Source organism: Scyliorhinus torazame, chromosome 2 (assembly GCF_047496885.1).
Source record: "Scyliorhinus torazame isolate Kashiwa2021f chromosome 2, sScyTor2.1, whole genome shotgun sequence".
In the NCBI taxonomy this organism is placed as follows: Eukaryota; Metazoa; Chordata; class Chondrichthyes; order Carcharhiniformes; family Scyliorhinidae; genus Scyliorhinus; species Scyliorhinus torazame.
The window spans coordinates 239,885,658-239,904,201 of NC_092708.1; the positions used below are offsets into that span (position 1 = coordinate 239,885,658).

The 18,544-nt window shown below is 45.2% G+C and overlaps 1 protein-coding gene and 1 long non-coding RNA gene across 4 annotated transcripts in view; one reads left to right on the forward strand and one right to left on the reverse strand.

Annotated features, from left to right (window-relative positions):
* Nucleotides 1–5,062, reverse strand: part of fntb (farnesyltransferase, CAAX box, subunit beta) — a 145,936-nt gene extending 140,874 nt beyond the window's left edge. Inside the window, exon 1 of the mRNA XM_072485483.1 lies at nt 4,902–5,062. Coding sequence (XP_072341584.1) covers nt 4,902–4,991 — 90 coding nt within the window. The 5' untranslated portion in view covers nt 4,992–5,062. The remainder of the gene's footprint in view (nt 1–4,901) is intronic.
* Nucleotides 5,063–5,239: 177 nt separating this feature from the next.
* Nucleotides 5,240–18,544, forward strand: part of LOC140396743 (uncharacterized) — a 58,189-nt gene continuing 44,884 nt past the window's right edge. For all 3 annotated transcript variants that reach the window (XR_011936616.1, XR_011936614.1, XR_011936621.1), the window contains exon 1: nt 5,240–5,366. This is a non-coding gene — a long non-coding RNA (uncharacterized lncRNA). The remainder of the gene's footprint in view (nt 5,367–18,544) is intronic.

The window sequence follows — 18,544 nt, forward strand, 5'->3', positions numbered from 1 at the left end:
AAATCTAAATAAAATCTCGTCCACTGGTTCTCCTTTGTCTAACTTCCTTGTTACCTCCTCAAAGAACTCTAACAGATTTGTCAAACACGACCTCCCTTTGACAAAGCCGTGCTGACTCAGTCCTATTTTACCATGCACTTCCAAGTACTTTGCGAACTCATCTTTAATAACAGACTCTAAAATCTTACCAATGACCGAAGTCAGGTTAACCGGCCTATAATTTCCCATCTTCTGCCTCCCACCCTTCTTAAACAGTGGTGTTACATTTGCTCCTGTGCTGTACTTTTCTTTGTTCTTCAGCAGGGACGATAGTGGCGTTTAAGGGGCATCTTGACAAATACATGAATAGGATGGGAATAGAGGGACACGGACCCCGGAAGTGTAGAAGATTATAGTTTAGACGGGCAGCATGGTCGCAGCAGGCTTGGAGGGCCGAAGGGCCTTTTCCTGTGCTGTACTTTTTCTTTGTTCTTTCCAGTCCTTTGGGACCCTTCCTGCCTCCAGTGATTCCTGAAAGATCATCACCAATGCCTCCACAATTTCCTCAGCTATCTCTTTTAGGACCCTGGGGTATAGTCCATCCAGTTTTGGGTGAACTGAAGTTTATGGAGGCTTTGTAAGGATAGAGGGGTCAAAGATTGATTATTTCTGTGGTGTAGTCACGGCAAAAGGAAGGGGGGGGGGGGTACGTTACTGGTTTTCCTGAAGCAAAGTAAGCAGAAAATGGAGCAATAACTTCCAGACTTCCCAACAGGTCAATCCAAAAGAAATAGAAGTACAGATACTGCTGGGCACCTGATCTAACCTTGTGTGTAAAACTTAAGGATGGAACATCAACACAAGGCCACCATTTGTAGCCCATCCCTAACTGCCCTCGAGAAGGTGTCTCTTATTGAAATACTGCAGTTGTAACATGATGGAAAATGGGATAGCCTCTCATTCAAGAATCAGGGATATGTGGTAGCTGTTGTACAAAAGCAAATCCTCTATCCCCAGACTGCTAATGGCTGTAATGGGATAATTAATCAATTTTGCAAGATTATCCAGAAGGTGAAAAATTTGTTTGATTTACATTTACAAAAAAGCCTAATTTTAGTTACCATTTAAACGGTTGCCTTCCTGAAGACCTACTTGAAGACTCGAACTGCACCTCAGGAAAAAGAAACTCTGGTACAAGTCATGTCCTTCAAATTGCACCCAGGGTATGGGTCACACTTTTTGTGAGATGTTTTGGATCAGCATATTCTCATTTTTGTTAAAAACACAGTATTTTGGACATTTATTTGAAGGAAATATAATTGATACACATAACAGGAATTTTTACTTCCAGACAACGATGAAATACTACATTCATAGATCAAAATGTTCATTATAGGAAGCAAAATCTACTTTCTTCTTGATTTCAAAAGACATTATTTACATCACCTCTCCCCACATAAACAGAATACGCTGAAGGTGACCCAAAAGCTGGAATGCACAGTGGTTAGGCACCGGTGCATGTCTGTGAAATGATGTTCGTGGAATGCTCAACTCACCAGTTGGAAGGCTGACTAGAGCTGCTTTATAATTCAAGTATTTCAAATGCTCTTCCAGACTTCCCAACAGGCAAATAATCGATTAAAAGAAACCCATCAGGAGCCCATTCTTTTGGCCAGGGATTAGGTACCAAGTGGAAAAAGCAAAAACAGGTCAATCCAAAAGAAATAGAAGTACAGATACTGCTGGGCACCTGATCTAACCTTGTGTGTAAAACTTAAGGATGGAACATCAACACAAGGCCACCATTTGTAGCCCATCCCTAACTGCCCTCGAGAAGGTGTCTCTTATTGAAATACTGCAGTTGCAACATGAAGAATCAGGGATATGTGGTAGCTGTTGTACAAAAGCAAATTATTGTTGAAATCCAAGGGAGATAGTTTTGACGCTAAGGATCGTTTTCCACTGGTCAGGAATTCAACAATGCAGGGAGACAATCTCAGGATAAGGGCCAATCATTTAGGACCAAGATAAGGAAACGATTACTTCAAAGGGTTGTGAATCTCTGGAATCCTCTATCCCCAGACTGCTGTGGATGTTCCATCATTGAATACAGTTAAGGCTGGAATAGACAGGGGCGGCACAGTGCTGTCTCACAACGTCGAGAACCCAGGTTCGATCCCAGCCCCGGGTCACTGTCCGTGTGGAGTTTGCACATCCTCCCCGTGTCTGCATAGGTCTCACCCCTACAACCCAAAGATGTGCAGGGCAAGTGGTTTGGTCATATCTTTTTATTAAAATAGTAAAAATAATATATATACAAGGCCAAACAGTACAAACACTAATTTTGTGTTGGAGAAACAGGGTACCCTCCCCTCAGTACCAATGTACAGGGAGGGGGGGGGGTAGATACTCTGATTATTATAGCAGTTCACAACACATTTCAACAAAAAACAAATGGAGCAAGCACTAAGCATTGCACTGGAGAGACAGATACCCTCGCCACCGTACCAACAGAAGGGAAGGGGGGTGGGTGGGGGGGGGGGGGGGGAGAGAGAGGGAGGGAGTCAGAGTGTTTGTGGAGGGGAGGGCCCAATAAGACATTGCCTGAACTATCTACGGAGGCAGAAAAACAAAAGATGCTAAATTTCCCCTTAATTGGGAATTTAAAAACAAAAAGAATCAATGACTGGAACAGACAGGTTTTTGGTCTCTTAAGGGAACCAAGGAATATTAGGAGCGGGCAGGGAAATGGAGTTGAAACCGAAGATCAGCTGGCTGGAATGGTGGAATAGCTCGACGGCCCCTGTGGTTTCCACCCATTTCTAGTGTTCTTGTGGATGACAGCGCAAGGGTATTGGAGGAACATGGAGTGATCAAGCAAGCCTTGTATACAGGCCAAGATAGAGGAAGAGACAACGTTTATCACAATGATAGTCACATGGGATTGAGAGTTTATCACAATGATAGTCATATAGGATTGAGACTTTGTTCAGAGTTGTTCCATATTGTGGCAGGGCCAGATTGGAGGGACTCAAACATAAGAGTTAAGGAAAGAATGGGCATGGATTTTGGAATAAACAGCATTTTCGAGGATCTTGGAGATGGGATGGTACTTTCCAAGGAAAATGGGGCTAACAGTTTGTTTCTTCAAGAGGGTGTAACAACGGCTTGTTTTAAGGAGAGGAAACAGTACCGAAGAAAAGCAAACTATTAACAATATCAGCCATATGGGGACTCATATTCGCACTTACCGACTGCCTATTTCCACCTCCATAATACCACCGAACACCGCCACTATCTTAGCTCATCTACTGCTGAAACCCTCATCCATGCCTTCATTATCTCTTGATGTGACTGTTCTAACTGATGACCCACATTCTATTCACCATTAAGTTGAGGTCATCCAAGAAGCTGCTACCTGTGTCTTAACTCACATCAAGTCCCGATAAACCCATCTCCCCCCCCCCCCCCCCCCCCGCGCTTGCTGACATACAATAACTCCCGGCTCTCGCAAACATAATTTTGAAATTCTCACTTTTGTTCTTAAATTCCTCCATGGCTTATCTCTCCCTATCTCTGCAATCTCCACCAGCATCACAATTCTCTGAGATAGCTCTGCTCCTCTAGTTCTTTCCTCTTGAACATTCCCAATTTTATTTGCTCCATCAGTGGTGGCAGCACTTTCAAGTGGCTGGGCTCTGAACTCTGGACCTTCCCTACACCGCTCTGCTTCTCTTCTCATTTTCCAGCTTTAAAATACTCTCTAAAACACAGCTCTTTGAAAAGGCTTTTAGTCATCTGCTCCGATATTGCCTCATGTGGATTGCTGTCAAATATGCCTATGAAGCACCTTGGAACATTTTATTACAGTTAAGGACCAATATAAATATAAGTTGTTGTTGAAGTAAGTCAACAGTTTGAGAAATACCATCAAGGGATCAGGAAGTGGGTCTCAAGAACAAGATGAGCTTGAAGGAGATAGGAGAGAAAGTAGAGAACGACACGAGTTCCATGCGAGGTTGGAAGGGATCATTAGAGGAAGTTTAACCTGGTGAAATAGTTGGGAAGAAGCAGCAGAGATAGTGGATCACATGGCCTCGATCATAGGTGACAAAGAAGACCATTAGCTCCTCACATGCATTATTAAATAGAAAAGCATTACATTTGGCAGTTGTGCAATAGTTCTCGATGAATAAGCTGCACCCTCCCTTCCTCCCACCTGAAATGCACAGCATAATTTTCTCTGCGTAACAAAGCATTCTTGAGATATCCAGTGAAGGGAACTTGACACACAGCACCAGAGACCTGGATTCAAATCCAGCCTTGGGTGACTATCTGTCTGGAGTTTACATTCTTCTCCCCGTGTCTGTGTGGGTTTCCTCCCAGTCCAACAATGTGCAGATTAGGTGGATAGCCATGTTGAATTGCCTCTTAAATGTCCAAAGATGTGCAGGTTCGGTGGGGTTACAGGGACAAGATGGGGGGGGGGGGGGGGGGGGTGCTCTTTCCGAGGCAGTGCAGACTCACTGGACCGAATGGCCTCCTTCTGCATTGTGGTGGTTCTAAAACAAATAGTCCACATTTCCGGTGTTGAATTAAATAGATTTCGGGATAGAAAACAATTGTGGGGAAATTGCAATCGTAGGTGCAAATGGATTATCAATAGCATTTATTAGCAAACTCCAATCCTGTGAGGGGTAAAGCAAAGGTGGGGTGGGGGCAAAATTGAACTGTTGCACTTCACCAGGAATCGTGGGGACTGGGTAGCCGGCAACATGGATTCTGGGGGCTGTAGTTCCCGTGCCAGTGAGTGGCCAGCACTTCTGGCCGCGAAAGGACTACAATCTCCGGAATGCAGCGAGGCCGGAAGCCGATGCCCCTCCCCCCCCCCGGGGGGCACGCTCGTGCGCGCGCTCTCTCACCTGCTCCACCGCAGTTACCGTCGACACGTTATCGTCTTTCATTTTCTCTTTGGAGTGCTCCTCCCGGCAGCATCTCAATGTGTTCGCCATGGTGAAGGGAGCGTGGTATCCCGAGCCGAATGAGATCAATTCCTCCCGTCACCCCGGCCGCTCAGCTTCTCTTCAGCATTGATCCCCAGTCACCGGGCGGTTCCGACAGCAACTCGGCGGGGACAAACTTCCTGGCAAATACGCAAGCGCGTCGTGCGCCCCCTGTGGACATTTCACCATCTTGTCAGCCCCGCACCATTCTGGCCGCTGCTCACTTGCTGTTCTTGAGGGAGCAGCTCAGCGGAAGAATCTTGTTCCCGATTTATTGGTGTGTGTTAACCTTCCCTCGAATGTGGCCCACCTCTTAGCTTCAGTGCCATTAGTGGCCCAGCCACGTAAACTGATGTAACCACAACAGGCAGCCTGGTCAAAGAGGTGGGCTTTAAGCGCAGTTCCTGTGCTGTATTATTCTTTGTTGAGACATCATAATCTTTATTAATGTCACAAGTAGGCTTACATTGACACTGCAATCAAGTTACTGTGAAAATTCCCTAGTGGCCACACTACGGCGCCTGTTCGGGTATATTGAGGGAATGAGAAGACGCTTAAGAGGAGGGAATGGATGTTGAGGGTGCACAAGAGGCCAGCTTTGGAGGAATGCAGCAGGCTTGAAGTGTCCCATAGAATCCAGACAGTGTAGAAGGGGCCATTGAGCCCATCAAGTTTGCACCGACCCTCCGAAAGAGTGCTTTACCCATTCCCCCACTGTATCCCCGTAGCCCTGTACATTGACCATGGCCAACCCACCTAACCTGAACATCTTTGGACTGGGAGGAAACTGGAGCATCCAGAGGAAACCCACGCAGACATGGGGAAAACATGCAAGCTCCACGCAGGCAGTTCCCCAAGGCCAAAATTGAACTTGGCCTCTGGCACTGTGAGGCAGCAGTACTTACCACCGTGCCGCCCAATGTAAGGCTGAAGGAAGTGACGGAGTAGGTAGGGCAGATGCTGTGGAAGATTTTATTTTTCTAATTCTTTCATAGAATGTGGGCATTGCTAGCAAGATCAATATTTTGATGCCCATCCCGACATTGCGCTTGAACTGGGCGGCTTCTGAGGCCATTTCAGAGTCAGCCGCAGTGCTGTGGAACTGGAGTCACATGTAGGCCAGACCAAATGAGGATGCTCCTAAAGGGCATTAGTGAAAGTGCAATGCCATTAGACTTTTAATTCTAGATTTTAATTGAATTCAAATTTCACAATCTGCCCGGGTCTCCAGAGCACCACCCTGGATGTCTGGATTACTTGACCAATGATAATACCACAACACCACCACCTCTCCTACTGCTACTCACAGACATGCAACCCCACAGGAGAGAGGGGTGCAGTGGTGAAGAGCTCTAAAAAATGATTTAACGAATGCCGATTCTAAAAGTCGAGCGATAGCCTCATTTTACTTTTGCTGCGATTAAGGTGATTAGTCCGCAATTTAGTCTGTAGCAGGGCACTCCTCAGTAATGTGCAGCATCGCACGGCGCTCCTCGGTAATGTGGAGAATTGCAGGGCACTCCTCGGTAATGTGCATGTAATTGTAACTTTCCATAAGATGCATGAGGGGTTTGTACTGTGCCCCCCCCCCCCCACCCCGACAGTGGAAGTTAGCTGAACAGGGGTCCTATCCTCAACTTGTTTTGCAAGGACCACTCTGGAGCATGTTAGCTGGACTGTTGAGATCCAAAATAGGAAAATGGCGTCAAATAAGAGTTACATATCAACTCTTATAGGCAAGGAAAGAGGAAATAAGACAAATACATTTCAGAAAGAATTTCAAAAGGGGCAGAATGTTGATTCTTTCATGAATGCAATGAGGAAGAAAAAGCAATCCAAAATCAGAGGAGGGTGATGTATGGCTGAAGAAGAATGAGTTTGATGTGGGCGTCACTGAAGGTGGTGGTGAGCCACCTTCTTGAATTGCTGCAGTCCATGCAGTGTAGGTTCATCCACAGTGCTGTTAGGGAGTGAGTTCCAGGATTTTGACCCAGTAGCAGTGACAGAACGGTTATATAATTGCACATCAGGATGGTATGTGGCTTGGAGAACTACAGCACCCAATGGGTGGGTGACTTCTGTTTGTGCTACAGTAGAAGCTGAAACATGGCCATCAGAAGCTGCATCATTGTTGGGTCCATAAGTGTTCTCATGCAGTTGGCTATCACTCGCACGCTGGGGAGAATGAGTTCCAAGATCTGTGCAAAGCCTCATGTAAAGTTGGTGCTGGACTCATCCATGCTCCTGTACGTTGACTGCAAACTTTCTAGTATGTCTGGCAATGTACCAAGTAGTTCACTGTCGACCCTTCTGTAGGCTGCTCCATCAAGGTCCATACCTGTGTTCACCCCAGCAGAGCTCATGTATGGCCTTGCTCTCCCATAAACTGACACACCTGTGATCCCCTTGTACCCTATCTTGGCTGCAGGTCACCCATGCTCAGTGTCTTGCCATTTAGCGCCCACAGTGTCAGTAACAGGCTGTGGCTAAGTGGCTGTGAGTATGAGAACAAGTGATGGTGTTTCTCCTTTACCAGTGTCTTCCCCTCCTGTTGCAGTTCTTTGGCAGCTGAAAGGTTCTGGCTGTGTTGAAGGGAGTGGAGAGAGTGGTTCATACATTATCTGCAGCTGAGAAGATTAGAAGAGATTGTGGGATGTGGGCAGTGAAATGGGAGAAGGAGGAGTGGGTATGAGGCTACCATCATTGTTGATGGTTTCAGTACCACGACTGGGCATTGTCAGCTCCAATGATGGTGAGCACCGTCTCCTCCATGGAGGTAAGGACAATGCAGTCATGCTTGTCTCTCACCAGTTAGCTCCTGCTGTCTCTGTTTCTGTGCCATTGTGTCCTGCAAGAGGAAGGGGAGTGTGTTTGTGAGTATGGTGCAATGTGTTTTGAGTGATGTCTGTCATGGTCCAATAGCCGGCACTGTGTGCAAGCTGTGAGATGTGGATATGAGGCTTGCAGCAGTGTGAAACATGAGCAGGGGTGGTCAAGCATCTGAATGTTAGGTTTGAGTCCTAACAGGGCAGCATGGCGGCGCAGTGGTAGCACTGCAGTCTCACGGCGCCTAGGTCCCAGGTTTGTTCCAGGCTCTGGGTCACTGTCCGTGTGGAGTTTGCACATTCTCCATGTGTTTGTGTGGGTTTCTCCCCCACAACCCAAAGATGTGCAAGGTAGGTGGATTGAACATGCTAAATTGCCCCTTAATTGGAAAAAATGAATTGGGTACTCTAAATTTATTTTTAAAAAGGTTTGAGTCCTAACTGATTCGGATTGTTGGTACATGGGTGATAGGGGTGCAGTGAATCGAACAATGTGAGGCCGATGGTGCAGTTGGTTGGATATCACCTGTTGACCAGAAACTGGACTGCACCTGCCATATAAATACTGTGGATACCAGAGCAAGTTAGAGGTTGGAATTTCTGTAGTGAGTAACCCACCTCCTGACTCCCCAAAGCTTGTCCACCATCTGGGAATGTGATGGACTACCCTCCATTTACCTGGATGAGTGCAGCTCCAACAACACTCGGGTAGCCCAACATCATCTAGAACAAAGCAGCCCATTTGATTAGTATCTCTTGCACAAACATTCACTCACTCCACCACTGACGCACAGTGGCAGCTGTGTGTGCCATCTACAAGATGCACTGCAGCAACTCAGCAAGGTTCCTTCAACAGTACTTTCCAAACCTCTGACCTTAGCCACCCAGAGGGACAAGGGCACCACCTGGAATCTCTCCTCCAAGTCACTCACCATACTGACTTGGAACCGTTCTTCACTGTCGCTGGGTCAAATTCCTGGAACTCACTAACAGCATGGTGTGTGTACCTAAACCACATGGACTGCAGCAATTCAAGAAGGCAGCTCAGCACTACCTTCTCAAGGGCAAATAGGGAATGGACAATAAATGCTGGTGTAACCAGTGATGCCCACATCCCATGAATGAAAAGAAAGAGACATTTTTTGAACTCCTTGCAGCACTTCATCCAAGTCCTTAGGGCTACAATCTTGGCATTGACTGGGACAGCTATCTGATCCCACTACCTTCTGAGAGTTTTTCTAGTATGTCTCTTGGTCTTCTGTTGTAGAGGACATCTCTCCTCCTCAACCAAGGCCTCCAATTCAATATTGGATAGTCTTGGATCTCATTGTCTGCCCTGTTGTGCCATCATTCAATGTACTTGTTGCTCATGCTGTCTTCTGCAACCAGTTCTAACATCTGCTACTGCCTGAAAGCGCAACCCTTCAAGAGGATTAAGTAGTGCAATTTAATGTTAAGTGATCCCTGCCTCTCATGACTTTGCAACCCTGCCTAAACGTGGAGCCTATTTAGTGCTATCTGCACACTACATTAATTCAAATTCACGGATACCACAAAGTTTGCATTTTGCCTCCATCAGAAACAGTGATTACTAGTTAATCAGGCATTACACCTCTTGCCCGTTTGCTTATCAAGTTTCATGGCTTCTGCATGTTGTTTGTATTCTGAGAGCATTAATTATACAAGATGTTGTTGCTGGTTTCCAACATGTGTTTTTTTTAATGTCTTTCAATAATATACCTGTGGCCCTAACTTTATCAATGCCTACATTGTCCACTCCATCGCCAACACGGACAATTGAAAAAAAAGACACTAAATCTGCCAGTGCTGGAAATCTGAAACACAAACAAAAACACCCATCACCTCCAAAATGCCTTTAGTCAGTGTTGCACTCACAGCCACCTGGAAAACAAGGTGAGATCAGTTGGGCAGTAGCACAAAGCACCCGATTCATATTTTTAACTTCTATTGACAATTTGGATGCCACAGAGCAGTTTTAAATGAAGAGCCTGATCTCTTGCATTCTCCTCATGGTGCCATTCTATCCCACAGCCTATTCCTAGGATTCTCATCTTTGGTGGGTCTCTTTCATTTAATTTCTTGCCGTAAAATGGGGTTGACAAGGTGAAAACATTTGCAAACACATCTGCAAACACCATGAGGCGTGATTAAAAAGCTGTGTTCTCTTGCGAGTAGAATATTTTCCTTGAGCAGTTAGTTCTACTACTGGTTTCAGTGCGCCACGCTCTGCAGACAGAAGAGGATTGGAAATCCAATTGGACTCCTTTCTGACCCGACTTCCCAAATCAGGTCGGACAAGAATTCCTGAGGCCTTCAATCGAGCGCTGAAGAGCCAGAGGTAAGGTGGCCACGTCCCCTTTTTTGACAGCACTAGCTGCTGTGAAGCCGGCAAGGTTAAAGGTCCAGCCACTTTCAGAAGCCAGGGTGATGGGGGGCGGGGTCACTCCTACATCCTTGGGGAACCCCCTGTATAACACTCAGAACTTAAGGGCATCTATTTCAGCAGTAAAATTAAGTTGATTCCTGATTAACGCTTGTCCCACACAGCACAGCTGAGATCAGAAATACAGTATTCAACCATGATGCATCAATGTAGTGCAGAAGATGATTTCCCTTTCCCCCCACATTCAATTAGAGAATATAGAGTATCCTTTATGTACAATGTGATTTACTACACATGGATTTATTCCTAACAGCTCATTTGAGTTTGGAATACTGCAGTGAAAATATATAGGTATTTTAATTCATAGATGCATAGAATCTCTACAGTGCAGAAGGAGGCCATTTGGCCCATTGAGTCTACACTGGCCCTCTGAAAGAGCACCCTACCTAGTTCCGCTCTCCCACCCTATCCCCTTAGCCCCACTTAACCTGCACATCTTTAGACTGAGAAAGGAAACAAGGAGCACCCGGAGGAAACCCACACAGACATGGGGAGAACGTACAAACTCCACGCAGAGTCACCCAAGACCGGAATCGAACTGTTAGTACTAACCACTGTGTCACCACTCAGCTTCATTAGTATAAATGTAGTCCTGTGCATGTATCAAAAGCAAATGTTTGTTATCAAATGCTACCAAGAAAATGCATACAAATGTCCTAGAACCTCTTAAACACTCAGATTAAATTACCTTTATTCAGTCCTATTTGGATGCATTTTACCAACTCATGCTCAATTCAAATTCTTGTCTCAGATGTCACTTGAATTCAAGTGGGGTTACGGTGACTTTCAGCAGAGTTAACCGAATATTTTATAATGGCTAATAAATTCACTTCAAACAGTTGGGAGGCAAGTGAATCAGTCCACCTCCTGATGGCTGAATATGGAACTGCAGAACAAACAAAGATATTAACAACACTCACGACCTCCTAGATGAAAGACCAATAGTATAATAAAATAATAGTTCCGAGAATCTAAATGGTTTTTAAAAATCCCGCAAGTAAAATATATGGCCTGCATTAAAGTAGGAGGTGGGCTTATGTACCAGATATAGAGAAGCACTGAATACAACACAATTTTAATGGCTCATAATTCATGGTTTTACTTGGCGGGGGAGGGGGGTTGCATTCTGTGCCATTCAGTCATGTGAGCAGGTTGGTATTTTTATGATTTAAATGTTAACGCAGTTGTAAATGGAGAAATACAATTCAGTTAAAAATTTGTTTCATAAAACAACCACCGCAGAGTCTCAACCAACTTTCCAAAAATGTTCGGATTCTTTTCCATGATTTGCTGTTATTAGTTTGAAAAATAGAAACATCAGCTATAATCAATGTGCAGGGGATATAAAGTTTATATCTTGCAGCACCCTGAAGATTAGGGATTGCCCATCACTTCAATAGTCACCCCACCAGATTTGGCATTATTGCTGATTTATTGATGGTTTTCCTGATCTTCTCTGTAACATAATCCTGTGTAACCACATTTTTATTCCTCCCTATTGGTCTCTATTCAAGTATAAAAGTTGAGATGGCAGATAGAATCCTTTCTCCAAAGCCCCTAAAGATACAGTCCTTTTAATTCCTCGCTTCAAATTTCACCTCCCCATCTTTACTAACTTGACTTCCTGCTCGTTTACTGTTCCGCAGAGAACCTATATTGCTGTTTTCTTCTGTATCACAATCAATCATTATGAGATGAGATTGACTGTGATGATGTTTTCTCTCACTATTGTTACAACCAGGTTAACACTGATGAACTGTGTCCTCTCTTTGTTATAATCAACTTGAGTGGGACAGAGTTGAATTTAAAAGGGAGTTGATATTGCCAATTTAATATATATTTAACTGCATAGCTCGGTTCAGGGTATACACCAGCCAGGTTCCTTATGTTAACAAGTAAAGACATTATTTTGCTGAAACTCACTCAGGTAAAGATGCAGAAATGATTAATAAAATGTTTAAAATCTACATGTATGTCGAACCACCCACTAATTCAAAAACAACAGGTACACAATGCCCCCACCCCCCTCCTTCCACCAGCATGTAATAAATAAGAAAAACTCTGCATGGTTATCAGATATTAAAAACTGAGCCAATTTACAAGTAAAGTCAGAAAATAAAATCCGCAGTGTCCAGATTCTTGGTCACAACTGAAGGGTCCTGGTACACAGTCACTACTGGTTCTTGGGGTCTTGCACTGAAAACAGTGGCGTTGATTCAGAATTTTCCTTTTGCAGCAATGAGGTCTGCTGATGGGTTTGTCAAATCACAAAGAGCTCAGCTTTGCTGAGAGAGTTTACAGAAGAAATAGAAATTGGGTAAAACTGTTGCCCCTGTGGTCGTCTCTCACACTATTCTAAATCCAGTAGTTTTTTTTCACCAAGAATAGATCACCTGACCTCTGAGAGCTCCAGACACTTTGTGTCTCCATGAAAGCAAGCTGTGTCCTTTGCAAATGTAATAGATAATATAGTAGCTGCTGTAGCTAGTGTCCTTTCCTTCACAAAAAGTGCCCTTTTCAAAAAGTTCAATACATATGTAAGTCCAGTTCATGGCGTTATAAAGTAATATGTGTCTAGCCAATAAAGTAAATTCATATTTTATACAACACAATCTTCATAATACCACCCATTCTGGTAGTCAGCATCTCACAAGGTTCTGCATCTACTTACCCTAGAAACAATTATATATTTATGAACCTAACTGGTGTCAGCAAGCTGATTGGGTGAGGCATGGCTGAACCTTTTCTCACTTTCCATCCTCACTCGTGTACTCGTAATAAAAGTCATTCAACAGTGAACAGGCGTGAAAATAATGGTTGATTTTGTTTCTCTTCCCTAATCCAGACATTCTTAAGGGAATTGTCACCCAGTCCACCAGCACTGCATGGCTCAGATCAGCTAAATAATCATTGACCATGGATCAAACATTTCTGTACGTCTGTGGATATCACTAAATTTAGTAAATTTTATTGGTCAAATTTTTCACCCCAAATGTTTTTCCTAAATTTACATAATTTCCCACATTCCAGTAATGGCACGGTGTAGCTTCCCAATTGTTGAATGGTGACTTTGCAAAAGCTGCTCACAGCCTTCACTCGGTACTTTCAGAATTCTTGGAACCAACCAATGAGATTACAGCAGTACAGAAATTAGGGGTGGGCAATGAATGCTGGCCAAGCCAACGAAGCCCCACATCCCAGGAACAAATAGATTTTTAAAAGCTTGATTTGAATCAAAATGGGAATGCAAAACAACTATCTGTAATATGAATAGTCAAAGAACTAACAATTTGAATATATATCGCATCTGCCACAACCTTGTGATGTCCCAAAGCAGTTAACAGCTAACAAAATACTTCTGCAGTTGTCACTTGTAATGTAGACTACACAACAGCCAATTTGCATACAACAAAATCCCACCTACAGCAAATGAGATACATTTTTTTTCCAATTAAGGGGCAATTTAGCACGGCCAATCCACCTACCCTGCACATCTTTGAGTTGTGAGGGTGAGGCCCACGCAGACTCAAGGAGAATGTGCAAACTCCACACGGAGAGTGATCCAGCGCCGGGATTGAACCCGGGTCTTTGGTGCCGTGAGGAAGCAGTGCTGACCACTATGCCACCCAGCAAATCAGATATTGACTGGTTTGTTTTTTAGTGATTTTCTTTGGAGAGTAAATATTGTCCATGATAAATCTTGTAGCCTTCTATACTCTCCCATTTCTCTGAAGGCACTTTTATTTGTGTACTTAAATATTTACTTCAAGGATAAAAGCAAAATACTGACTTCCGGTGGCAGCCATGAGCTGATCAGTCGCACACAAGGTGGCTCCTTTATAGACTTGGTTTTTGGCCCATTTTACCCGGCATACAGTGTTTTGGTGGGAAGAAGAATAAAGCAACTGAAGTTTGTTTGTTTCTCCTCTGATGTGTGTTGCCTTTTCTTACCCTTTATGTGATCCACAAGCTGTTTCTTATATTGACCAAATGACCACACAACCAGTATGTTAGCTCAAAAGCACAGTTTATGAATACACAAGACTTGTATCTCTATGCAATAATACACGCGGTTCCGTACTAAACGACACCTAACGACTAAGATGACCTTTACTTAACTTCGAGTGACTGGCACTGTGCAAGATAAGACCTTTATCCGGGTCCACGTGGTTGGTTGGAAGTTGTTGGGTTCGTCCCAGCTGGGCTCGTCCTTCAGGAATGGTCACGGATCCTTGAACTTTGGTTGTTCTGCTGCAGTTGGTCGCACACAGGCCGGTCCCAAAAGAGACAGATCTCTAGCGCGCAGAGCTTTTTATCCTTTGTCTCTTTCGTGCCTTTTTGGGCAGTCCTTACTCCGGGTCCAATGGATCGACAGGGTTTTCGATCACCCTCATCGATCTCAGCCAATTAGGGGGCGGCTACCTCGCTAGCTGGGCGGGTACCAGCTATCATTGTCCCAGGCACGTAGGCCTTTCCAAATAAGGCGGGGTGGCACCGGTTGGTTTGCTACTGTTGTAACTCCTTGATTCAAACTCTATTGTCCTGGGGGAAATATTGTCCAGGGCTAAATCGCTGGCTTTTAAAGCAGACCAAGGCAGGCCAGCAGCACGGTTCAATTCCCGTACCAGCCTCCCTGAACAGGCGCCGGAATGTGGCGACTAGGGGCTTTTCACTTAATTTGAAGCCTACTTGTGACAATAAGCGATTTTCATTTCAATTCATTTTCATTTCAAATGGTGATCGACTCTTAATGAATACAAGTTTAAGCCAAGTCTGGTTTCTTTGCACAATACACCGAGGCTGTGCACCTGTCTGTCCCAAATTGACCACAATTCCCACCGTCCTTTGCAGGTGGCCATTTTACATGGCTACATGTGGGATGTTGGTGGGTTTTAATACAAGGCTTAAATCGAACAAAGCCCTCCGCTCAAGATTCAAAGGACCCTCGTGGCGCAGTGAAGGAAAATATGGTGGATCTCACCGTGTTATCGATGTCCTCCCAATTACCAACGGAGCAGTTAATGGAGTTCATCGTTGGTGAATTGAAGAAGCACAAGCAGGAGATGCGGGACAACCTGTCCAGGGCGATTGAGGTGGCAGTGGCTCCTCTTTGCATGATGATGGAAAGGTGGAGCAGCGACTGGAGTCGTCGGGTATGATGATTCGGGAGGTGGAGAAGGCAGTCTCAGATCACAGCGACCGGATTGCCTTTTTAGAGGCAGTAATAACAATGCTGGTGGAGGCCCACAGAGTGTTGAAGGCCAGGGTGGACAATCAGGAGAATCGATCCAGGCATCAAAACCTGAGGATAGTTGGACTGCCGGAGGGAATTTAAGGTATGAGTGCCACCAAATACGTGCCGAAGATGTTTGGGAGCTGATCGGAGAAGGGGTGTTCGTAAACCCCCATCCCCGTGGTGAATTGGGCCCACCGGTCACAGCGCCGGAAGTTGAGAGCCGGGGATCTGCCACGGGCAGCAATTGTTCAGTTGCATAAATATCTGGAGAATATCTTAAATATCATGGGGCTGGTATAGCGCAGTGGGCTAAACAGCTGGCTTGTAATGCAGAACAATCCCAGCAGCGCGGGTTCAATTCCCGTACCGGCCTCCCCGAACAGGCGCCGGAATGTGGCAACTAGGGGCTTTTCACAGTAACTTCATTGAAGCCTACTTGTGACAATAAGCCATTATTAAGAATCAAATCTTGACGTGGCCGAAGACCACACGAGATTGTAGCTGGGAGTGTCACTCCGTAGGAATCTACCAGGACATCAGGGACGACCTGGTCAAACGTCAAGTGGGCTTTAACAAGGCCAAGGTAACACTCTTTAGAAACAAAGTCCGATTTGGGATGCTGTACCCGGCAAAACTATGGGTCACGTTCAAGAGCAGATAACACTATTTTAATACACCAGAGGAGGCAAATTACTTTGTGAAAAAGGATGGTTTGGGGGAGAATTAATAATGATGATGTACTGTCCTGGCGTTATTGTTATTTGAATATTTGGAGGTTTTACATGTTGGTACTTCACCTTGGTTGCTGCTGGGATTATTTTGAGTTCCGCTCTTTTCTCTTAATGGGTGCTTGGGGATTGGGCACCGTCAAGGGGGTATGGGTTCGTTCTTCCCGGTTTGCACTAGTTTGGATGGGTGAGTGGCGTTTGGGGTAGCTAGGGTTGGGTTCTTTTTGTTGTTTTCCAAGTGGGTGTAACCATGCTCGCAGGAATGCTAGTAAATGGGAGCAATGTGAGACAGGACGCTGCAGTGGGTATTCTGGAGGCTAGTTAGTCAGGGGGAGGCAGCATACCTAACTTGGTTGGGTTTTCATTGTTTGGGTGTGTTTGGGAGTTGGTTGGGTGGGCTAACTGTTCGGACAGGGAAGTGGTGGTGGTTAGGAAGCCATGGGGGCGTGGAGGGAAGGTGGGAGGATAGAGTGCTGGTGACACAGATTTCTTTGGATTTGGGAGAGGACAGTGATGGCGGCCGTTTTGGGTGGGCCCGAAGCGAAGGCAAGCTGGGTCCCCTCACAAAGTGGTTATGGCAGATCCTAATAGAGGGTGGGGGGGAGGGGGTATTCAGAGATCCCTTGTCAGGATGGTTAGATGGAACATGAGGGGGTTAAATCATCCGGTCAAAAGTCCCTGGTATTTGCACCTTTGAAGAGATTGAAAGCCAATGTAATCTACTTGCAGGAGTTGCATTTGAGGGTCGGGGATCAGTCGAGGCTAAGGAAAGGATAGGTGGGGCAGGCATTCCATTCAGATTTTGATTCAAAGTTGAGAGGGGTTACTATCTTGTTTAATAAGAGGGTGGCCTTTACAGCAGTCAGTGTGGTGCAATTGTAAGGGCAATTTGTGATGGTGAGTGGGTCTTGGCAGGGCGCCGGTAGATTTACTCTGCGAATTGGGAACGCACGGATTTTATTAAGAAGGTTCTGGCGGCCATCCCCAACCTCGACTCTCATAAGCTGATCATGGGAGGTGGATTCAACTGTGTGTTGAACTCACGGATGGACAGGTCAAGCCCCAAGTCCATAGTAACTTTGGGGATGGCGAAAAAGTTGGTAGTGTTTATAGTGCAGATGGGTGGGGGGGTGGGGGGGGGGGGTGGAACCTTGGAGGTTTAGACATCCGGGAGAGAGGGGATTTTTATCCTTCTCCCAAATGCATCAGATAGATTCCCGAATAGATTTTTTTTGTGGTGGGGAAATTGGTACTCCCGGGGATTGTGGGGCTGGGTACATAGGAACTAGAGTAGAAGTAGGTAATTCAGCCCCACGAGCCTGCTTCACCATTCAATCAGATCATGGCTGATCTCTTTCTGGATCTTAAATCCATGTTGCCCATATCCCTTTAACCTGATTTTTATCAAAAATATATGTATCTCTTTCTTGAAACTATTTAATGACTCAGACTCCACCACACTATGGGGCAGCGAGTTCCATAAATTCACCACCCACTGCGAGAAGTAGTTCCTCCTCATCTCAGTTTTAAATCTACCGCCTCACAACCTATATCTGTGACCTCTCGTCCTAAATTTCCCCACAAGGGGGAACATTTGATCTACGTTTACCTTATCAATCCCATTTAGTATTTTATACACCTTGATCAGAACCCCTCTCATCCTTCTAAACTCCAACGAGAATAAGCCCAAACTGTTTAATCTCTCCTCATAGTGAACCCTTTCATCCCCAGAATCAATCTGGTGAACATCCTCTGAACTTCTTTCAATGCCGTCACATCCTTCCTCAAATAAGAGACACAAAATTGGACACAATACTCCAGATGTGGTCTCACCGACACCCTATACAATTGCAACAACACTTCTCTAGTCCTTTTGCAATAAATGCTAACATTCCGTTTGCCTTTTTACACTGCGATAGTGATATCAGATCATGCACCAGATTATATGGATATGAGGCTAGAGACCGGTCGTGCTCAGCGGCCACTGTAGAGGATAGGCACGGCGCTCCTGGCCGACAAGGAGTTTTGTGAAAAGGTAGCCTCAACTATAGGGAGTTATGTAGAGTTCAGTCAGAATGGCGAGGTCTCACACCCTCTAGGTTTTGGGAAGCACTGAAGGCGCTGAATGGAGGGGAGGTAATTTCCCATAGTGCCTATAGGGACAAGGTTGTGAGGATGGACAGGCAGAGGTTGGTCGACTCAATTCTGGAAGTGGATCAGCAGTACTCTAAGGCCCCGACAAAAGAGCTGTTCGCGGAGGGAAGAGATTGCAGGTGGAATTCAATTTGGTATCGACTGGGGAGGCGGTG